At 40.9% G+C, this 22,786-nt stretch overlaps 1 protein-coding gene across 1 annotated transcript in view; it reads right to left on the bottom strand.

Moving 5' to 3' along the window:
* The window catches only part of Nlrp14 (NLR family pyrin domain containing 14), a 28,578-nt gene extending 6,185 nt beyond the window's left edge, over positions 1 to 22,393 (bottom strand). Inside the window, exons 1-8 of the mRNA XM_050132654.1 lie at positions 22,316 to 22,393; positions 14,889 to 14,978; positions 12,910 to 14,503; positions 11,084 to 11,257; positions 7,888 to 8,052; positions 4,590 to 4,760; positions 3,367 to 3,537; positions 1,854 to 2,024 (exon numbers count right to left, since the gene is read on the bottom strand). Of these exons, the coding sequence (XP_049988611.1) occupies positions 1,854 to 2,024; positions 3,367 to 3,537; positions 4,590 to 4,760; positions 7,888 to 8,052; positions 11,084 to 11,257; positions 12,910 to 14,503; positions 14,889 to 14,964 (2,522 nt within the window). The 5' untranslated portion in view covers positions 14,965 to 14,978; positions 22,316 to 22,393. The remainder of the gene's footprint in view (positions 1 to 1,853; positions 2,025 to 3,366; positions 3,538 to 4,589; positions 4,761 to 7,887; positions 8,053 to 11,083; positions 11,258 to 12,909; positions 14,504 to 14,888; positions 14,979 to 22,315) is intronic.
* Positions 22,394 to 22,786: the final 393 nt, after the last annotated feature.

The raw sequence follows: 22,786 nt of genomic DNA, 5'->3' as shown, positions 1-22,786 counted from the left end.
CCAATTAGATTCAGTGTATTCTAAAATAATATTAAAAAGGCAACTTGATATTGGGAAGAAAATTATTGGGGTATTTGGGAATGGTATTGGATATAATGAAAATCTATAAATGTTTAAAACTTTCAAAGAATAAAAATGTTACATTAAATAACATTAAATGGGGCTGGAGAGATGACTCAATGCTTAAGAGCACTGGCTGTTTTTCCAGAGGACCCAGGTTCAATTCCAGCAGCCACATGGTAGCTCACAACTGCCTGTAACTCCAGTTCCAGGGGATCCAACATCTGTACATGGATACACATACATGCAGGCAAAATACCAAGGCACATGAAAAGATAACATTAAAGAAGAAACAAAAAAGCTACAGAAAGATATTTCTTCCATGTCCTCTGCACACTCACAAGCCTTCCCTCACAGGCCACACACAGGTCTCTGGTTTCCAGTACTTAGAAGGATCATGAGAGCAAGGCTCACCAGGACTACAGAGGGAGTGCAAGAGGGCAGCTTTAAGTTAGTGAGAGCCTATATCAAAAAGGTATACATGTAGCTGGGCGATGGTGGTGCGCATCTTTAATCCCAGCACCTGGGAGGCAGAGGGAACTCTGAGTTTTGAAGCCAGCCTGGTCTACAGAGTAAGTTCCAGGAAAGCCACAGCTGTAACACAGAAACCCTGTCTCCAAAACAAAATGAAAAAAAAAAAAAAAAAAACAAAAACTGGTATGCATGTACCCATGTATCCATCCCTACTATTTCAGATCTGTTGTAGTTTCTTCACTTGCTTTTCCTTTTCTTCAGCCTATGATATCCTCACGTGGTTTCTAGTGCTGTCAAGAAACATGACCAGGGCTATTCTTATCAAGGAAAACATTTAATTGAGGTGGTGGTGCACTAAGAGTTATGCTATTGTACAAAGAATATTACCATAAGAAACAGGAAAGGCACGGAAAGTTCAGGGGGGAAAGGACTGCCCTCCCAGTAACCTGCTTCTTCTAACCAGGCTCCACCTAGGTAATGTTTCTTTCTATCACTTCCTCAGAGCACCTCTGGCTAATGACCAAGATTTTGGCATCAAATATTTAGGGTAGGGCACTGGGGAGGTCAATTGGGGCATGAAAACAGAATATAATGACACATCCATCTGGAGAAGAACCACATTACTTTGTATGGAAACATAAATAACATTTTTATAAAAAGTGTATTGTAGGATTAAAAAGAAAAAAATATATAAATTATATTATAATCTAAAAATCATCTTCCAGTTTCTTTGAATACTGACCTAATAGAAAAATTAGTTTAAATATAAACCTGAGGGCTGGGAGAGATGGCTCAGTGGTTAAGAGCACAGACTGCTCTTCCAGAGGACCTGAGTTCAATTACCAGTACCTGCATGGCGTTTCACAACTGTCTTTGTCTCCTGTTCCAGGGATCTAGAATCTTTTACTGGCTGTTGTGGGTACCAGGCATGCACATGGTACACCCTCATTCATGCAGGCAAAACATTCATATACATATAATACAATAAAACGATAATTTAAAGAAGCAAATACCTCTCGAAAAACAAACTTGAAAGAGAAATTTCAGCTTTGTGGACATAGCCGATAAAAGACAGACCTACTAGGGCATAATCCAAACTAAAACAGCTCCTGTTTAGTCTGATGCCTCTGGACCTTTACATCATGGGGACCATAGTAACTGTGGGTTTCAGTTTTGCGTTCAAACAGGTGTCTTTAGCTCATCTCCAACAGAATGGGAGAAAAATCAGATCTATCCTTTCTCTGACACTCATCTCTCCCCTGCCCTCCAAGACCGTTCCTAGTTGAAAGTACACAACAAGAGAGTCCCAGAACACCTACTCCAGCTCTTCAAGAGTACAAGTTGGCTGCTGAAGGACGTGACACAAAAGCTTTATCCCACTGTCCTCAAGCCTGTTTCCTCCCAGGTCCAAATGTACCAAACTCCTGTTGATCAGCAGAGCAGTGGAGAGGAACTCACTACCAACCGGAGTGAAAAAGCAACACCGCAACCTACAGGGAAGCACAGAATGAGTTAAGATGGAGTCATCTCTTCCGCCCAGCGCCGGTCTCATCTGCTCCCCAATCCTTAGCTCCGACCTCTTACTGCCAGCCTGTCCCATGTGAGTCACTTAGGTCTACATCAAACCCTTACAACTGGACCTGTGTTCTTCAGAGCCAATCCCAATGTCTGTTTCCACTTTTCTGAAACAAGGTCTCAACTCTGCAGCACAGACTGGCCTACTTCTCACTGTAGGGCCTGCCGGGTTTGAAACTCAGTAATTCTCCTGCTCAGTCTCCCTGGTTCTAGATTGCACCTGGCTCAGCTTTCCACACTATAAATCAAATAGTGATCTTTGTTTTCCTAAAAGTGTATACAGTACTCTTGCAGAAGAAAAGACATGGAATAGAGAGTCATGCCATAGAAATAAGCTAAGTGTTCTTTCTTTACATTTACTAGGGATATTTTTTATCAGTAAAAAAGACATTGTACCATAAATAATTTGGGTATAACATGCCTTCATAAATGGAGGGAAATGATAACTCTTAAGATTAGTTTCAAAAAGGTTAATATGTAAATGTTAAATTCAGAAAAATTCGGAATAATTTCACATATAAATGTTAATAAAATTATTAGACAACAAAATTACCTTTCCAAAATATGACTAAAAAATTTAGGATTCATGAGGCAGAATGTCTTTCAAAATATTTACATATCTGGGCTGGGTTAATGTAGTACATGCCTATAATCCCAGAATTTGGGAGGCTGAAGCAGTATTGCCAAATTCAAGACTAGCCTAGGCTACATGGCAAGTTCAACACTAGCCCAAGTGACACAAGACTGTATCTTAAAAACAATTTTTAAAATATAATAATCTGTAAATTACCATAAAGTCAAAATAGAGCAACAAACTAGGAAAATTATTTCTAGTATATAAAAATAAGTATTCATGATAATAATCAGATATGATGTTTTTTGTTTTTGTTTTTCGAGACAGAGTTTCTCAACACCTATGGAACCAGTCCTGGAACTTGCTCTGTAGACAAGGCTGCCCTTGAGCTCAGAGTCTCCTGCTTCTGCCTCCCGAATACTGGGATTAAAGGTGTGTGCCACCACCACCTGGCAGCAAACATAACATTTATAATAGAAAACATCCAGAGGAAGCTGGAGTCTTTGAAGAAGCAATTCCTAGGATACGAAAAGCCCTAAATATCTACAAACCATGCTCACGTGATTTAAAAGTTGTGTTTTTAAAGATTTTATTATGATAGTGTATATGTATATGCATATGCAAACATATGTATATACATCCATTCTAAACTATGCTGTATTGGAAAGGGGCTAGACACTCACACAAGGCTCTGGAGAGTACACTGTGGATATTTCAAGGCATCGCTGAGAAGTTCTATCCCTTCATCTCCCAAGAGGTTGTCTGCCAAGCACAAATGTGTCAGCCTCCTGCTTTCGTTGAGAGCAAAGGAAAGAATGTCACAAACATCTTTTGTGAAGCCACAGCTTGCTAAGCTGAAGGAGAAAACAGATGAGAGAGGAACCATTCAGTTTCCAACCATCTTGCCATGTTTAATGAGAAAATTACCTGATACTTATATCAGTCACTTTTCCTATAGAATCAACCTTGACAGATATTTAAATTGTGAATTCTGCTGTATCTAGATATAGGAGAGAATGACACAAAACTGGAGAAGGCTAGAAGAACATAAAAAATAGTTTTAAAATATTTAAAAACCCAAGTTAAACATAAAGAAGTTGGGCTGAGGAAATAGCTCAGTTGGTAAGTCCTTGCCACACAAGCATGAGAATCACCATTTTGATCACCAGAACTATCTAAAAAGCTGAGTACGGCAGAATGTGATTATAAACCCAATTCTAGGAGGGTGAAGACAGGTAGATCTCTGGGACCTGTGCTGGTCAGCCAGCTTAGCCTATTTGGTGAGATCCAGGCCAATTAAAGATTGTCTCAAAAAAATAAGGTGGATTACTCCTGAGGAACGATACCCAGAGTTGACCTCTTGGGTACTATCAGGGTTGGCCTCCGCGCACACACACACACATGAATTTATACATAGTACCTGTACAAGGACAAGTACTGAAAATGCCTTTCAATATAACACATAGACACAAAGACAGAGAAGAAGGTGGAGAGAGAGGAGGGGGAAGAGAAGGGGGATGAATGGAGAGGGAGACACAAATACAGCAACACACAGAAACCAAAGCAGAGACAGAGGCAGGGCACGCACGCACGGCACGCACGCACGCCGGGCACGCAGACACGCAGACACGCAGGGCATGTACACGAGAGGGAAAAGTGGGGAGGGGAAGAGAGGGAGGAGCACAGGCAGAGACAGAAACATGGAAGAAGGGGACATCTGGTCATATAGCTTAGTGGTATTGCATGCTTACCATGTTCAAGGTTCTGGGTTTACTCCCAGGACCAAAGAAGAAATCAGAGAAGAGTATGGGAAGAGCTCCGAAGATCATTCAGGATAAACATGCCAGCTAATGTTACCCCATAAATATTTCTATCTAGTTCATAAGTTATAAACAAAGTGACTCACGACAGTCTCTCTAGGCAACAGTAGGGATTTCCAAAGAATTTGCAGAGCGACTTCACTCCATAATTTGTCAGATTGTTGGTGGAAAGGTTGAGAAATACCAGGCTGTTGTTCCTTTCCAGAGCCTTCGCTAGTTGTTGACAGCGGTTCACATTCACATCACAGGCTTCCAACCTGGAAAGTGACACAGCCCCAGGGAAACTACTCATTTCAGATAATTACAACCTCCGTTCACTCAATAGAGGGTGGCAGCCTCCCGCTTTTGGAGAGCTTGACTGAAAATCTAGCTTCCCTACATAAAACAAAACATTGAATAGCTAAAGCACCTGGCCCTGATAGAATGATAAGCGAGACTGGAGAGAACCATCTTCCCATCCTCCAGGGCCTTAAAAATATGAATGAAAGCAGTTTTAAATCCTTAAATGGTATTTTTCCATCAAGAGGAGAGGAGTTTCCTCCATCCACAACTTAGAAGGACTGCTGTGTTGGTGTTGTACACTGATTTGTGGAGCAAAGGTGAACCACACAGCCAGAGCTGTGTCTCCCATGGGTTTTTATTCATGCACCCACCCACATTTTTTCGAGACAGGGTTTCTCTGTGGCTTTGGAGCCTGTCCTGGCACTAGCTCTGTAGACCAGGCTGGTCTCGAACTCACAGAGATCCGCCTGCCTCTGCCTCCCGAGTGCTGGGATTAAAGGCGTGCACCCCCATCGCCCGGCTTCACCCACATTTTCTAAAGGACCTAATTTTGCTTTAGTATTAAAAACTTTATTGTAAAAGAACTTGTAAATAAAAAGAAACATCACCAGTGAAATTAGTCAGAACCAAGGTCCATACATCTCAGTGAATCTCCAGAGTTAGAAAAGGATCTAATTTTTAAGAATGAAAACAGGGATATTGCTCAGGTGACAGAGTGCTTGCCTAGCATGCATAAAGTCATAGGTTTTAACCCCACCACTGCATTATAAAATAGAGAATAAGCAAATCAGAAATAAAATTGCTTCTGAAAGAAAAAGTGCATGCGGAGTCCTTCTAAATACCTGCACAGCGGCCTATACAGAGATGGCACGGCTGTGTGCCCAGGTGTATGTAAGACATTCCAGAGATGCCCTTTATTTTGTTGTTTGTTTAAGCAGGGCCTGCATTCCCAGCCTTTAAGAGTAGTACCTTTTAACTAAGCCACTGGGTTCCCTCATCAAAAGTCAGGGTTTGGATCAGGAGACAGGGGAGCAGCTCTGTGTCATCCTGCCTGCTGTCATGGTGATGAAACAACCAACAAACAACTAAGTGGAGGGAAGATTTATCTTGTTCGTAGTTTCAGAAGATTCAGTCCATCACGGCAGGGAACCGGTGGGCAGAGGCATAGTGTGGTGGCCAGGAAGTAGGGGGAGGGCAAAGGGAGGGGGACAAGGACGGAAGGAAGGGAGAGAGAAGGAAGAGGAAGCAAGGGACTTAGGTAGCCTTGGTTGGCCTGGAACTCTCTATGTTGGCAAGGATGACCCGGACACTCAGATCCACCTGCCACTGCTGGGATTTAAAGGTGTGCACCTCTATACTAGACTTTCTCTGAACATTTTAGGAGCAAACCTATTAGGAAATATACAAATAAAACACCTACCAAGGCAAGGAAAATAGGCCTTTCTCCTCTTGAAATTATGTGAAGCATTTCCATGCAAATTACTGATAATTTTCAGTATGTGCAGATACAAGATCTGAAATGTCTCTACAATTTAAACTATTCTAAAATATTTTATCCGTATATTTGCAAAATTCTTGCAATTAGGACTGTAGTTAGCAGAAAAGACTGGGAACTATTGTTTTTCAACAGTTTCATGACTCATCAAGTCAGAAAATATCAAAATGCAATAATAAAAATATATAAAAAACAAAAACTGGACTAAGGGACATTCATATGTCCAAATCTAATGAGATATAAAGCAAATAGGAGATTGGGTACCAAGATACATGGAACTATTTCGAGAAGGCCTAAAATACTATTGATTATAATACCATGTGATCATCTGCATTTGGAGAACAACCACACTTCCATAATACAGTATTATATTGTCGCAAACTTTGAGAACCTGTGACAAAGCAGTCACTTCTGGACCTACTAAGTCATGTCACAAAGTTCCCCACTTGAAAGCTTGCTAGTGAGTTCTACATCGACCATCATCGGTAAAAGACATTATCCAAATATCAACAGAAAAAGGGATCTTATCAAGTCCTGCTATTTCTAGTGCCAAAGCTTTTGTTTTAGATCTACAGTCAAAACTTTAAGAACATCTTACCTACCAAATAACACTGCAAGTTTTTTGCTATTGACATTTTCTTTTTAGACACAAGAACCAGTGGCATATATCTCACTTGACTCCCAGATAATACAGGTTTAATCCTAAATCTACTTGCCTGATGACTAAGTTTCTATCTCAACCTGACCCACTCACAACTGTACATAACCCATGTTCAAGAATTGCCCATCAACTCACAAGATGTACTATTAATCAAGTGAATTTCATATTTTAAAACCTGGCTAAGACTTTCAAAAACTCCCCAGTAGTCATAAAATTCACCTTCCTATTTTAAAAAGGTCTTACTCCAAGCTTTGCCACTTCTCCAGTTCCTCGATTATAAGTCTCATTTGTGAGAAAGCAACTTACCATGTCCCTTTGTGCATTAAAGTTCAGGCTAGACTCACAAATTGTCCGGAGATTTTAAAAACATTTGAGATAAACTATTTTTCTAGTTTTATGTGCATGTGAAACCGATTTGACTGACTTTGACTAGAAAAATAAAAGAGTTTTCTTAAAAGCTGTCATCCAATGTGCAGACCAGGGCTGATGGCTAAGGTGCTTCTATTCCTAAAGAGCAACCGAAGGCCACCAATAAGAAGGACAGTCCATGACAGTGCACACCTTGACGGTTGATAGTTGCCACTGTTCTTTCTCAGTCTTCTAGGCTTGATTCTGAGTCACAGTTGAAGATAGTAGGAATTCATTATCAATCAAATAGACAGCTTTCTCTAACAAACACGGTTTCCTACTACCATTAGTGAAAAGTACAATATATCCTAGAACTGTCTGTTCTTGCCCTTCATCTGGGAGATAAAGACACAGAATTATATACAATGAAAAGTGTTTCATGGGGAATGAGAGGAGTGAGCAGTCTTGTTGTGAAAAAAAAAAAAAAGAACTAGAAAAAGTAGGCTTCCATTAACTAAACATCTCTATGAACACCAAGCCCAGACTTCACCTTTTGTCTATTGGGCAGACAAAAGTTGTATTGAAAGCTCAAACTTACCTCAGCACCCGTAATTTACACTGTTGGCATTTCAAGGCTGCGCATAAGCTCCTTAACCCATTGTCTTCTAAGTCAGTATGTTTCAGGTCAAGATGTGTCAGGGTATGGCAGGCAGCCAAAAAACTAAAATCCTGACAGCTATTCAGGAAGCAGACCGATCCAAACCTTCAGCAGAAATACATACAAGAGTGTTTATACAGTCAGCTCCACGCACAGCGTCATCATCCCCTTTCAATCATTATTCTCATCTTTTATCTGATGCTGGGATTCTCATACTGCAGGTAAGGCGCCAAAAGAGTTCCAGAGAAGTACTGAGAAACTCAAGTGAGTTTGAATTTGTAATCTGACTACTGACATTCTCAACTATTTGGCTTTACAGGAAGTGAAGATGGTAACACCAGAAAAGGTAGAGAGAAGCCTCTGAAGATTTAGGAAGACTACCACAATTATCAGGCTCTCTCCAAATACTTCAATGACAACATGAACTTACAATGCTTAAATCCTTTCCATAATCAAAAGCAGATGAGCAATTAGGGTCAACTATCAGATGTGTATCATTAGCAACATACACTGTTGCAGACGCGCTGGTATGCTGTGGGCGTCAGTGAGTGTAGAGGAAATACAAAGGTCACCTCCCAATTTTTCCTTACTTCCTTCTAATTGCATTTGTGTTTGATGTACTTGATTCCCCTGCAATGCCCCTTCTGACTCTGAATTCATCTATCCATGCTGCACCATAACTACTAAGGCTCCTGGAAAGCACGCCCCTCCTCAGCTCATTACCCGCCATTCTTCCTCCATTTCTTCTATCCCCAACTAAGCACCCACAAGAAAACACTTTTATCCAGAGCCGATATCGCACCCGCCAACATGGTGAACGTTCCTAAGACCCGCTGGACATTCTGCAAGAAATGTGGCAAGCACCAACCCCACAAAGTGACCCAGTACAAGAAGGGCAAAGATTCTTTGTATGCCCAGGGAAAGCGGCGTTCTGACAGGAAACAGAGTGGCTATGGTGGGCAGACTAAACCTATTTTCCGCAAAAAGGCGAAAACTACAAAGAAGATTGTGCTGAGACTGGAATGTGTGGAGCCCAACTGCAGATCTAAGGGAATGCTGGCTATTAAGAGATGCAAGCATTTTGAACTGGGAGGTGATAAGAGAAAAGGGCCAAGTGATCCAGTTCAAAGCTGATCTTGTTATGAAGACAATAAAATCATGAGCTTTCACTCAAAAAAAAAAAAAAACAGAAAAAGAAAATACTTTTATCCATTTACAAAGCTAACCGTCCCTCTAAATTACTATGAAAATATAAATTGGAAGCAATTTTTTCAAAAGAAAGGGACTTACCACTAAGGAGCCCAAGACTGAGAACAGTCACCATTGCATCATCCCTTGGGACTCTTGTTTTAATAGAAGCCATTAGCCAAAAGGTAGCATTTGTAATAACAAATATTTCCACTGGTGACATATGGGGAAGACAATGTGAGGGAGATGCTTAGGGATGAGTGAAAAGATCTCACAGAACCAATGGCCTCTCCTCATCTAGCTACAGGTTTAGATAATGTTTGAAATTTGAGGTCAGAGCTCCCAACCATGAGATTCTATGAGAAATATTTGACAGGACTGGAGGCTAGTCTCCAAGATGACATCTATTTGGCAATACTAGGAACAAGGATGTCCTATTTGTTTGGTGTGGTATACATGACTAACCACAAAATAGACATTACGCACATTATAGGCGCTAAATACAGAGGAGTATACAGACAGTTCCATTCCCCAGGAGAGCCAACAGCAAGAGATGTGCAATCATGCGTATTTTAAATGGAGGTAGTCTGGAACCAAATTAAGTTTTTAGAACTGACCAGAGTAAACATGGGCACAGGTCAGGAGTGGGTGGAATATTCATATATTGTGGGCATAACTGTGTTGCAAAACCGGCATGATCTTAACAGATACATCTATGGACTAGCTAACTCACATTTTAACCAAAGATGTAAAAAACTCACAAACAGCTAAACAATATTCATAACAGCCTCATTTCCAATAACTAAGTATTGAGAAAAAAACAGGAGTTTTTTTTATTAACAAAGACAAAATGAACTAAAAATTGCAATATAGCCACACAATGCAATGACAATGCCTATCAGCAATGTAAACAAACTAGTCAAATACACAAAGATAAAGTTTGACAGCATTCTATTGAAAACAGACACAGCCACATCCTATGTTAGTTAAATGGTTTCTATAATGAAACACAGCTAGCTAGAGTAGAAGATGGTCTCCTCATACTAGTGACATGGGATGACTGAATAGGAAGGTGTAGATGGAGCATTTTCATCTCAGTGCTCTTCTAACCTCATTTTGAGTGTTGGCTCTAAAGATGTTTATGATTGTCATTAAACTTATTTGTCACATGTAATAAAAGATGTTTATGATTGTCATTAAACTTATTTGTCACATGTAATAAAATTGATCTTATCAAATATAAACCAGTCAAAAGAAAATTAATATAAAATAAGTTCTGTGTAATATCTTTGTAAGTACTTTTGTGAGCTAAATTTAAGGTCTTAGTTCTCTGCCATTCTTCATCCAGAAAATTTCTAATGCAGTCTCAGAACCACATGCCAACAGCTTCTGCAACCATTGCCATCTTTCCCAGAACAAATGAAGTCATGCTCCCATATCTTTAGGCATCTCCATTATTCATGTTTTTAGAATATTTTGCACAATGATTTTATGTACAGCCACACATTATTTAATGAAGAAAGATTTTATATCATTTTGTGGTTTGGGCCTTATGAAAACATGAAAGGCTATCTTTACACATACTAACATTGGTCTGGGATCACTAGGAAACAGAGTGACCACTATCATCCTTCACTGACCAAAAGTATATGTGTCATATAACTATTTCTATTTACTACTGATTTTCCTTAACAAGGGTAGAAGGTAGGGCAAAGAAAACCAATGGGAATACTCCCTTAAAATTTCCCCTGTGCCAGGAGACATTGACCCATGTCTTCGATCTTAGCACTCAGAGAAGACAGATTTCTGAGGTCAAGGCCAGCCTAGTCTACAGAGCAAGGTCCAGGACTGTCAGAATTACACAGAGGAAACCCTGTCTCAAAACAAAAAACCACACATACACACACACACACACACACACACAACAATTCCTCATCTAAGACTTAACTGTAGTTTTTGTAGTTTGCACTTTGGATGACTTAATTCTTCATTTATAATCTTCATCAATGTTTCATCAAGGGTGCTTTCATACAGATCCATTTCTCTCAGGGATTCATTTGTATGCAGCACAGAAAACAGATCTTGCCAGTAGTGAGTGACTCGAGCAACAGTATCCTTGAGGCTGTGTAATTGGAAAAAGGAAAGACCAGCTACTTTCGGTGCTATTGGATAAACATATGCTATGAAAGCGCTTTAGTTGCATCTTTGTTATGAACAGTCCATCAGGACCTCGACTCTTGACTATCCCAAGATTTTATTTATCCAAGCCTCCTTCCCCTAAAATCTCATCCATTTCCTCCATATATATGTATGTATAATACTACATATTCTACAGATACTTCACTTTGGAGGGAAAACCTCAGAATAAGTCTCATCCACATATCTGTGTGTATGTTCTGTTTTTATTTTGTTTTGGGTTTTTTATTGTTGCTTTACCTTTAATTTTGAAACAGGGCTTCCCTATATATCCCTGGCTAGTCTCAAACTTGCCACATAGTCTCCCCTGACCACAAATCCATAGATCTTCCTCTGTCTCTGCAGTGCTGAGATTAAAGGTGTGATCAGCCACATCCAATCTTGTGTGTCTGTTTTCCTCCAGGTGTATGCACTCATGCGGAGGTCAGAGGGCAACCTCAGGTTTTGTTTCTCAGGGGGCAAGCTTTGTGTCTCAGACAAGCTTTCTCAGTGACCTGGAAATTGCCAAATAGAATATGCTGACTAGCTAGCGAGTTCCAGGGATCTGCTTGACTCTGCCTCCTCCAGCACTGTGATTACACATGCATGTCCACTCTGTAAAGTTCTTTTTTTTTTAAACCTGAGTTTAGCTATTGAAATGAATTAATGCTAAACTATCTACCCACCCCTCTGTATTGAAATAAAGTTGAAATGAACGAGGCTGGAATGTCACTTCATGGTATAATCTAGCATGCTTTAAGATGGTGAGATTTTAAGTCCCAACTTTGGTGAAGGACAATGTAATGAATGATGCTGCAGAGTGGCAGACTGTGACTTGAGCTTCCGATTTGCAAACATCTTAAATGATGAGCCATACTGAGAAAAAGGAATAAAATGTGTTCTCTTAACAGAGGGATGTTTTTCCAATTATGCCAATGGAAAAGTTTTTTCAACAGAAAAGTTGAAACTCAAAGACTTAAAATCTGATGGTGACTTCAGTTATGCCTATGGCTTCGTATAATTCAGCTTTTTCATAAGTCAAATTGAAAAAGATAGCATTTACCCTGTAGGACCAGTGGAAGAACAAATACATGCTGTATTGAATGATTGGCACCTATGTGAGCAATAGTTATTGCTCAATGTATGTTTTGAATCAGTAATTATGTATTTATTTTCTAGATAAACAATTATATATCTTGGTTTTGGAATTTTTTAATTGTAACCTCATAAGTAGTATCTATGTAAGAGTTCACAATTCTCTTGGCATCAGGATTAAACTGGGTAATACATTAAGCATCCTGTTCACTATATAACTGTATGACACAGAATAAGCCCTTTAGTTAAATATAGAAATTCCATAGTTCATATCTTCTCACAGGTTTAAATGGGGAGAATCAGAAGAGCCAACTTGATGAAAGGGATAGAGTAAAATCATATAGAGTAGCAGAGATTAGGGAGATACAGGACAGATAGGTGACCTACGTATATTAGCCTCATCAAGACTTCCAGATGAATTTTCTAAAAATAGTTACTTTACCTTAGTTGAGCAATATTTCCTTCTGTAAGACCTACTTCACGACTAGTAAACTGAACACTTACCAAGTTTCATCTGTGGGGTCTAAGTCCAATATATCTCTTAACTCTGCCTTTATAGTTAGTTTAACAGTTTGTAGAGAGTAGCAGTGCTTAAAGCAGAATGAATAGATAAGCAACTGGCTTTCTTCTTCAACATGCACAGCAATCTTTGGGAAAGAGCTCAGTGCCTGAGTTATGAAGTCATTATCTTGAGTCTCGTACAGACAGTGAAACAAATCTAGAAGTCTTATTTGGGATGGATAGGAGTCATCCTTTTCTATTGCTTCCAGACACATAAGTAAGTGCCCTTTTACGTCCATAGATATTGTAAAGTTGAACGTTTCCTCCAGTTGGCGTACTTGCTCTTTATTCATTAGACCGAACAAAAAGCATTTCATCTGTTCCAAATGAGGGTCCTCAGAATGGTTGCTTTCAAGTAACAGATACAGGCTTTCAAAAGGTTTGAGGGGATAATCTCTTTCTTCTGGATTCTCTCTTAACAAGTAGAACAAAGCTCCAAAAAACTCCTGAACATGGAGGTGAGCAAACGTATAGCAGTTTTCATACTCTGTGTCCTCATGAAGAACCTTCGCATCCAAGAAGACTGAGATGTCATTTCTGGTCAACTCATGCTGTCTGAGATTTTTCTTGTAGAGTATATGCTTCATAGTCCAGATACCTTCAGCAGCGGCCTGGCACAGGCTCCTCAGTAGGGTTTCGTTGGGCAGAGTAACAGAGCTCCCATCTGTCCGTGAAAATAAGCTGCAGACATAGCATGTGAACAGAGATGTGGTGGTTTGGCAGGTCATTGCAATATCGCCACCTTTTTCCACTTGCTGCTTCAGACAAGTACAGACCACCCAGCACATTTGGCAGACATGGCACATTTTGAAAAGTCGTGGATTCTTCCTTATTGAATAGATCACACCCTTAGCCCATTTCTTATCGTTCAGAAAGAAATGCTGAATGTAGTCCATCCTTGCATTCTCAGACAGTCCCGGCAGCTCTACGCAATGAGGTTTATGTAACAAGGGCATAAGTTTCTTCCTTGCTGTGGATCTTGCTGTTACTAACAAGAATGATTCAGGAAGCATCACTTTCCTCAGCAAACTACTAATAAGAAAGGACACTGGGTGTTCCTGGGTCCAGTCATTACATAGTGCAAACTCTGGCTCTTCAAATGAGAAGTCCAGCTCATCAAAACTATCGATCAGAAAAAGAAGATTTCTGGACTCGGACAGGATCTGTTCAATGGGGACTTCAGACCTAGGCCAGTTCTTGGATATTAACTGAGCAAAGCTTTGCTCCTTCGCTTGACTAATTTCTCTCCCACTGAGATAAAAAACATAGGCAAACTTCTCAAAGAGATTCCCATCTGCCCATTCTAACATTGCTCTTCTCAACAATGTTGTCTTCCCAACTCCAGCATCTCCATAAAAGAGGACTGTTTGTCGCATCTTATAAGTGTTGATATCCGTATCAAATATATTCTTTAACAGCTTTTGGTCTTTCTGAATAATTCCCTGATATAAAGTTGCAGATTCTCCAGTCAAAGAGTTCTTATCCCATGCAACACAAAATTTTTCCTTTATTACAGTTCTGTAGTCTGTTTCGTCACCTATGTCAGTTAGAAAAGAACCACACACACATTGAATTATCTTTAATTTCAGTGTTAAGATTCTCACTCCCACCCTTGCTCTTTTCTCTGGCCACCTTCCCTTTTTCTTTCAGCCATATAGGTATTAGGAACTGAACCCAGATCTTCTGGAAGAGTAGCAAGTGTTCTTAATTACTTAGCAATCTCTCCAGCTCCCTAGGCTAACTTTTGACTAGGCATTTCTGAATACTGTTTTCTTGATATCCCAAAGTCAACATGGTTTTGATTTTCACTTTGATCATAAATACAGTTTTATTGACTTTGAGAGTGACAGAACAGTGGTGCATTGGAAGTAAACTGCCCAACTGAATAATGATCCTTAATGACATCTTAATGCTAAACTGACCAAAGTCTTTGTCCTCAGTCAGCATTTTCTCTTGAGAAATTTGGTCTTCCATCACCTCAGCATCCTCCGACTCCATGGTCTTTGTTGTCCCTGCAACAGGTTCCAAGATGAGCTTTATGAATGGGGGCTCAATTTTTCTGTGTTGTGATTCTATTACAATCGGGACTTAGTAAAACTAGAGCTATGAGTTTCAAGCTGCCACAGCATAGCTGAGGAGAAAATTTGGCACAAACTCTGGGGTGGACCTCTTGCCCTCTCTCTGCTTTATCAGGCTCAAAGCTCCCTTGCTTGTTCTGACTTTGGAGGGGGTGTAAGCAAAGTTCAAAGGAGATAATGTGTATGTATGTTCACACACACACACACACACGAGAGCCTTACATATGAAGACTGGATGCTGCTCATGAATTTTAAACATCTAAGATTTCACAAAATAATAACAATATTATTTGAGTTTGCCTTTTTAGCACATTGCTCATGTCAGCAAATATGTTGATCATATCTGAGAGTCCTCAAAGGTTTTGACTTGATTTGTAGTTTAGGCACAGGCACTTTCAATTCTAATGCAGATTACAATACAAAACTAAATTACAAAATGTTCCTCAAATGATCCAACGTCCCCACGAAAACAACTTGTGCCTACTTCTAGATAGTTCCTTAGCAACACAGCTGGACTATGTTTTACTCTTTACACGTATAACCTCAGGTTCATCTTACCAAAATGTTTCGAGAGCCACGTTCCAGGTCTGCCCTCTTGGATAGAATTTGTTGATCAAGTAAACCAGTTTCTCCCACTTGGCCTCCACTGTGGCCTCTGGTATTGAGCAGCCTCCAGGATCTACATTCTCCTTTAGGAGTAACTTGAATTTGTTTAATCCCTCATTGTTCAGCTGATCCAAATAAAATAGCCCAAATTCAGAAAAGGAAAAAAAAATAGCATCAGTGTGTCTGGATTCAGCTTTGTGGGGAAAAGTGATTTAAAGACAGAATTAATGAGACCTATGAAGAGTGTGAGAAGGAAACAACTCTATACACACAAATTAACCCATCATATATTTACTCTAATCCACTGGACAGGCTCAGCATTGACCTCAAGTCTTCCATATGCTCTATCATATGACAGTCCTTGCCCTCCAGACAGAAGCAGGTAGGCTAACTGCAGATCTTTACTTCTCCCTCTTTAAATTCTGTTCCCAGCTTTGGGTCTGGCTACCTGCTGTGGCCTCTCCCTCCTCCATGCCTTTACCTCCATTGCATTAGGAAGATCTCCAACCTTCCTCCCCATTCATCCAGTTATCCCAGCTCCCAACTCCAGTTAAGCATTGCCTTAGAAGTTTCCAGCTAAAACAAGTAGGCCAGTGAAGCAGGCAGTCAAGCATCAGGGCTTACTCTCCCTCTTCTTTTATATACCCAACCAATTTCATATCCATTTTAGCAGATTACCTGTTATGGCCTCTCCATACTTTCTTCCCTATTCCCAGAGGACTAAGGAGATCCTGGTGGAATGCCCTGTTTTCCCCTCCCATGGAATCCATTGTGCCCCTCCAAGATCATCCCAATTCCTAAGTTTAGTTCCCAGTATCTAGAAACAAATTTTACTCCATCCCCAAACTCCACCCAGTGGCTATACCTAGAAGGATTTGAGAGCAATTCCTTATTCAGCAACAATCAGTCACCACATTCTCAAAGAAAAAGAGCCCAACAGATACAAGGAATAAAACACCTAACAAAAACAAGACCAGATATCAACACCTAGAATCACAATCGTACCAAAGCCAGATTCCCAGACTGTAGCACAAAACCACAACCAGTAATAGTCAGGACAATTATGACTGCACTAGAATCCCAGCAACCCTACCTTAGCAGGCCTGAGAAGGACAGCACAGCTGACAAACAAGATAAAGACCCTAAAGCAGCCAATGGGTGTTCAAAAATAGAGAATGAAGACATCCCTTAAAGAAATATATGAAAATCAAGAGAACAGTGGAAGAAGTCAATAGAACAGTTTAAGATCTGAGCATGGAAATTAGAGCCAATAAAGAAAACTCAAACAGAGGGAAATTTGTGCATAAAATATTTAGAAATTCAAAACATTAGAGAAAAGCCTCAACAACAGAGTAAAAGACAGAGGAGAGAATCTCAGGCATTGAAGACATGGTAGAGGAAATGGATACCTTGGACAAAGAAAATGTTAAGTCTAAAAAAAATTCCAGCACACTATCCAGGAATTTGGAACACTATGAAAAAAATTTAAGGACAATAGGAATAGAGGAAGGAGAAGAAACCTAGGTCAAAGGTACAGAAAATATTTTTTCTTTTTTTTTCTTTTTATTTATTAAAGATTTCTGTCTCTTCCCCACCGCCGTCTCCTCTTTCCCTCCCCCTCCCCCAATCAAGTACCCCTCCCTTGTCAGCCCAAAGAGCAATCAGGGTTCTCTGCCCTGTGGGAAGTCCAAGGACCACCCTCCTCCATCCAGGTCTAGTAAGGTGTGCATCCAAACTGCCTAGGCTCCCACAAAGCCAATACGTGCAGTAGGATCAAAACCCCATTCCCATTGTTCTTGAGTTCTCAGTAGTCCTCATTGTCCGCTATGTTCAGCGAGACCGTTTTTTATCCCGGGCTTTTTTCAGACCCAGGACAGCTGGCCTTGGTGAGTTCCTGATAGAACATCCCCATTGTCTCAGTGTGTGGGTGCACCCCTCGCGGTCCTGAGTTCCTTGTTCGTGCTCTCTCTCCTTTTGCTCCTGATTTGGACCTTGAGATTTCAGTCCGGTGCTCCAATGTGGGTGTGTGTCTCTGTCTCTGTCTCCTTTCATCGCCTGATGAAGGTTAATATTCAGGAGGATGCCTATATGTTTTTCTTTGGGTTCTCCTTCTTATTTAGCTTCTCTAAGAACCCGAATTATAGGCTCAATGTCCTTTATTTATGGCTAGAAACCAAATATGAGTGAGTACATCCCATGTTCTTTTTGGGTCTGGCTTACCTCACTCAGGATAGTGTTTTCTATTTCCATCCATTTGCCTGCAAACTTCATGAAGTCCTTGTTTTTTACTGCTGAGTAGTACTCTAATATGTATATATTCCATACTTTCTTCATCCATTCTTCAATTGAAGGGCATCTAGGTTGTTTCCAGGTTCTGGCTATTACAAACAATGCTGCTATGAACATAGTAGAGCATATATTTTTGTTGTATGCTAAGGCCTCTCTTGGGTATATTCCCAAGAGTGGTTTCAATGCAGAATTCTACCAGAACTTCCAGAAAATACTTTCAACAAAATCACACAAGAAAGTTTCCCTAACCTGAAGGAGATGCCTATCAAAGTACAAGAAACTACAGAAGAACCAGAATGGATCAGAAAATAAAGGTCCCTTGGCACATAACTGAATGTAAAGATGTACAGAAAAAAATATTAAAAAGCTTCAAGGGAAAAAGACCATGTAACAAAGGAAGATATATTAGAATTACACCTGGATTCTCAGTAGAAACCCTAAAAGCCAGAAGGGCCTGGACACATGTTCAGCAGACTCTACGAGACCAAAGATGACAGCTGAGGCTACTACACATGGCAAAAATTTCAATCACAATTAAAGAAACTAAAACATTCCATGATGTAAATAAATATTGATTAAATTTCATTTCTAAGTTCAGTCCTACAAAAGGCATTAGAAGGGAAACTTCAACCAAAAGAGGTTAACTGCACACAAGAATCTTAGGAGACACATGTCTTTAAGGCCAACCTGGTCTACAGAGCGAGTTCCAGGACAGGCTCCAAACCAGAGAAACCCTGTCTTGAAAAACCAAAATACCAAAAAAAAAAAAAAACCCCATAACATAACATAATAAAATAACCAAATCGTATAATAATGATGATAATAAAATAATCAAACCATAGGAAATGATTCTAGGTCAGCAAATAAAAGAGGAAATGTGGACACACATGTAGACAGGAGATACAGAAAGTGAAGGAGTCAGGCAGACAGAGTGAGCAAGACAGAAAGAGAGGGCGAGAGGTTGTGACAGGCAGGGAGAGAGAAAGATAAGAAGGAAGGAGAGAGAGGAAGGAGAGAGAGACAGCGACACGCAGAGGCACAGCCGACGCAGATGCAGAGACACACAGATACAGACACACAAAGAGGTAAAGAGACACACGCGCAGAGATGTGTCTGTGCGTACCAGTGCCCACAGACAGGCATTTCCTATTACGGTCTTAATTACAAGACCCCATGCCTTCCCTTTGTAATAGCATTTCAAAGCTTGCTAAACCCCAGTGCCCCAGGCCCCCTCTTTAACAGCCTTACTCGATTTCTTATTCAGCATGAGCACTCCAGATAAATACTTAACCCATACTTCTTTAGCACCTTGATTTTAGCTCCTCTTTGGTGATTTGCCCATCTTCCTCCAAAATTTCCTGTCAATCTTTCATAATTCTCCCTCTGTTCTTGGCAATGGTACTTGAAAAGACACAGTGGAAGTAAAAACATACAGAGCATTTACACGAAAGGTCAACTGTCTCAAAGTTCCATAGTAAATTTGTACCTCAGTGATCAGAACCATGGTCCATTTTAGGCTACTTAAATGACTTTTAATAAACAGAAACTTTTAATTACTTTTCATAAATAGAAATATTTTATCTTAAGGACAAAATCTGACAAAAACAAGTCGTGTTGTAGTTTAAATGAGAGGAAAGGAATAATGAGGAAGCTTTAAAGGGACACTAAGTACCCCCAGAGCTACAAGGAACATGGTCAGGGGAAAGGAGACAACACCACACTGTCAGCTTCCTTCCTACTACATCCAGGCGGCTCCCTCAGCTTCCTGCCTTTACTGCCTAGGGTCTTTCTCTACCTTTTCTTTTTGTAACCCCAGAGCTCTCTACCCTGTTCTATAGCTCAGGCCTCCATTTGTGAGCTGAACCAAGAGCAACTGTCTCCAATGTGTTTCCATCTGTTTCTCCCTGGTCTCTCCGTCCTTCCATTAGCATTTAAACACAGGAAAACCCAGCTTGTTTTTAAACAAACATTCCCTTTCCTCCACATGGACTCTGCCTTCTTAGCCAGAACTCTTCAGAGTTGTCTTTCTCTACTTCACCTCCTCAATTTACTGCCAACAAAGGCTACTTTTGATCAACAATATCCCACGTCATTTGGGCTTTTTGCCGAAACTGGCAAGGAACTTTGAATATAACCATCTATCTGTAAGCAAGAACTAAAGGAGAAGCTACGTAGCACTGTGATGATTAAGGAAAGCAAAGGTGTTTAGATGGAAGCTCTCCCACCGTCCATATATACCCAAGAAGGTTGGGATGTTAGGGATCTCCAGCTAGAGGCTCCATTCCACCCACCTTCTGGCCTCACTCCTCCCATTCCAAACCCGGCCCCTGACAAAGCCCACCAAAAGTCATTCCCTCCCTGGGCCTTCTCAAGACTACACCTACATGAATCCTCAGAAAACAGAAGAGTCTATTCAGGAACACACAAGCAGCAGCAGCACCATGTAATTTCTAAGTTCTGGATATAAACACCTCATAAGCCCATCTATTGCAGTTGTAAAAAACACTCAAAAACAAAACCAAGCCCCCAGTATTAGAAATTAAAACGAGGGTCTTCTAAATGCCAGGCAAATGCCTGGCCTCTAGACCATTTCCACAGCCCTGGTGAAGAGCACACAGTGAAATCCAATGAAGTGGTGAAACTTTAGGGCCTGCAGCGGGCCACCAGGATGAAGCTTACAGCGAAGAGAGCAGTCAAACCCAACAACATTATAAATGACACAAGCCCATTTGAAAAGATCAGCACAAGGAAAATGTACCAGGCTGTGTTGTTTTTAAATGTATTCTATTTCAAATGGGCTAGTGGGAAGAGCGACAGCTTCTACTTCTACAAAACTCAGTCCATGTGTCCTCCATGGTGAGTGGGGGAGGGGTGAATCGCGCCGTCTCCTTGCTATTCTCAGGTGCTGGCATTTTAGCCCTTCAGTCGCCATGGTTTGCGGGAGTCATCACTTGCTAATCACTTACAAAAGTTCACACTGACGTTCCATAAGCACTTTTACGATTTCCACTACAGTAAAATATTATTCTAAAAAGTTTTATGGTATCAGAAAGGCCTGAAATAAATCAGGGTTATGGGGAAAAGCAAACTTATTTTGAACAAGTGAGGAAGAGCTATCATACACAAGCTGCTGACTGACAAACTTAAGCATCCCAGAAAATGTTCAAACTCTTAAAATCCCAGCAGATGAGAAACTAGTGCAGACCAGCATTCTCAGTGACCAGCGTGCCTGAAAACCAATAGCCTGTGATAAGACATGTCAACGCACATACTCTGCTATAAATGCTAATAAATGCCATAGTCTTGGAAGGTCGAGTGCCTGGAACTACTGAGGACTTAAAAAATGTGACTTTTCAGTCAATTCCTTTAGGAATTTATCCAATTCAAAGAATACTACAGAAAGTTTTTAGTTTTAAAATAAATGCATATGGGCTTCCTCGATTTCTGTTTTTCGGGACAGGGTTTCTTGTAACCTTGGATGTCCTGGAATATCTCTGTAGACCACCTGGCCTTGAATTAACAGAGATCCACCTGCCTCTGTCTCCAGAGTGCTCGATTAAAGGCATGCTCACTACTGCCCAGTTACTTTTGATTTTTTTTTTTTGGATCATTAAAATGGCACAGTCAAGCAGTCATTATGGTAAAAAGGCAAAGCCCGTTTGTCAGTTCTTAAAGACATAAAAGTATGCCATAATTAACTTGTCAGAAGCACAATCATTGGTAACCATGAGGCGAAAGCAAATCTGGGCACTGTTGGATTGGTGGGAGGGTGAGTGACAAAGGCTCGAACCACAGCTTTCTAAAATTTTGCTGGAAAGAGACACATCCTGGTAGCGTGTAGCCTAAAGACCATCATGTTTTGCAGAGGCTTATTTTGCTAACAGTAAGGAAAATTGGCTGAGAAAACTCAGGGCTGAGAAATGCCAGGAAACCGCAGACGAAAGGACAGACACCTGCACTTGGCCCAGGAACAGAGCAGAGGGTGGCTTGGGTCCCCCAGGACTGCCGCACAGGGATGTATACCATTTTAACTCAGGGCTTCAGACTGGGAGTTCCTAGCCATGCCAGTTAGCCCTCAATGCTAAGGCCACTAAGTAGGAGCGAACCCCAGTTCTAGTTTCCCATTCCACCTGGACCCCAACTGCCAGCAAACCCTCACTCACATAGCCCCTACATATTCCTGCAGGACTGTCACGCGCGCTAACGCTGTAGGTGTCAGGCACTCCAGGGGTCCTGGCCACCCTTATTCTCCGTCCCCAGGAACAGGCCACATCCTTTTCCTGTTTGCAAGTACAATATGGGCATTGAAGGACTCTCACTGAGTGAGCCCTTACTAGTCGTAAGAGCTCGCAAAATACACATCCAGAAGTTCATACCTTTGGTCTGAGTCGGAACTGGGGACCGAAGTTAAGTGTGCCTTGAGAAACACGAGTTGAACCAAGGGACTGGTGCTTGAGAAGCCTCAGCAGGTGACAAAGAGAAGTTCACCCCTTTAAGACCTCTCGGCTGCGCTGCTGCCGCCTTTGGGCGGGGCAGGCACTGGAGCAGGGCTTGGTGGGCTGGCTCAGTTGATTCTCACCACCAGCCGAGGTTTTCCTTCTGATTGGCTGGCTGGGTTAAGACCTCTGCTCCTGAGTGTCTATGCCTCTCACTCTTCCTGATGCAGTTTCTTCCTACCCAGGAGATAATTTCTGTGCTTGGCACATGTGTAGGACCGCAAATGTGTGCTAAGCTACAAAGTTTGAGTTATATTATCATGCAATGGTTTTCATTTTTGCCTTATCACCTAATAAATAATTAGGTGATATTTGCTGACCATTGATGGTCTCTTCCTGCCTTCTCAAGTT

This window comes from Alexandromys fortis, unplaced genomic scaffold, assembly GCF_014885135.2.
Source record: "Alexandromys fortis isolate MF-2015 unplaced genomic scaffold, M_Fortis_MF-2015_v1.1 scaffold_435, whole genome shotgun sequence".
NCBI lineage: Eukaryota > Metazoa > Chordata > Mammalia > Rodentia > Cricetidae > Alexandromys > Alexandromys fortis.
Note: the sequence above shows the minus strand (reverse complement) of the source record. Positions and strands in the feature narration are given on the sequence as shown.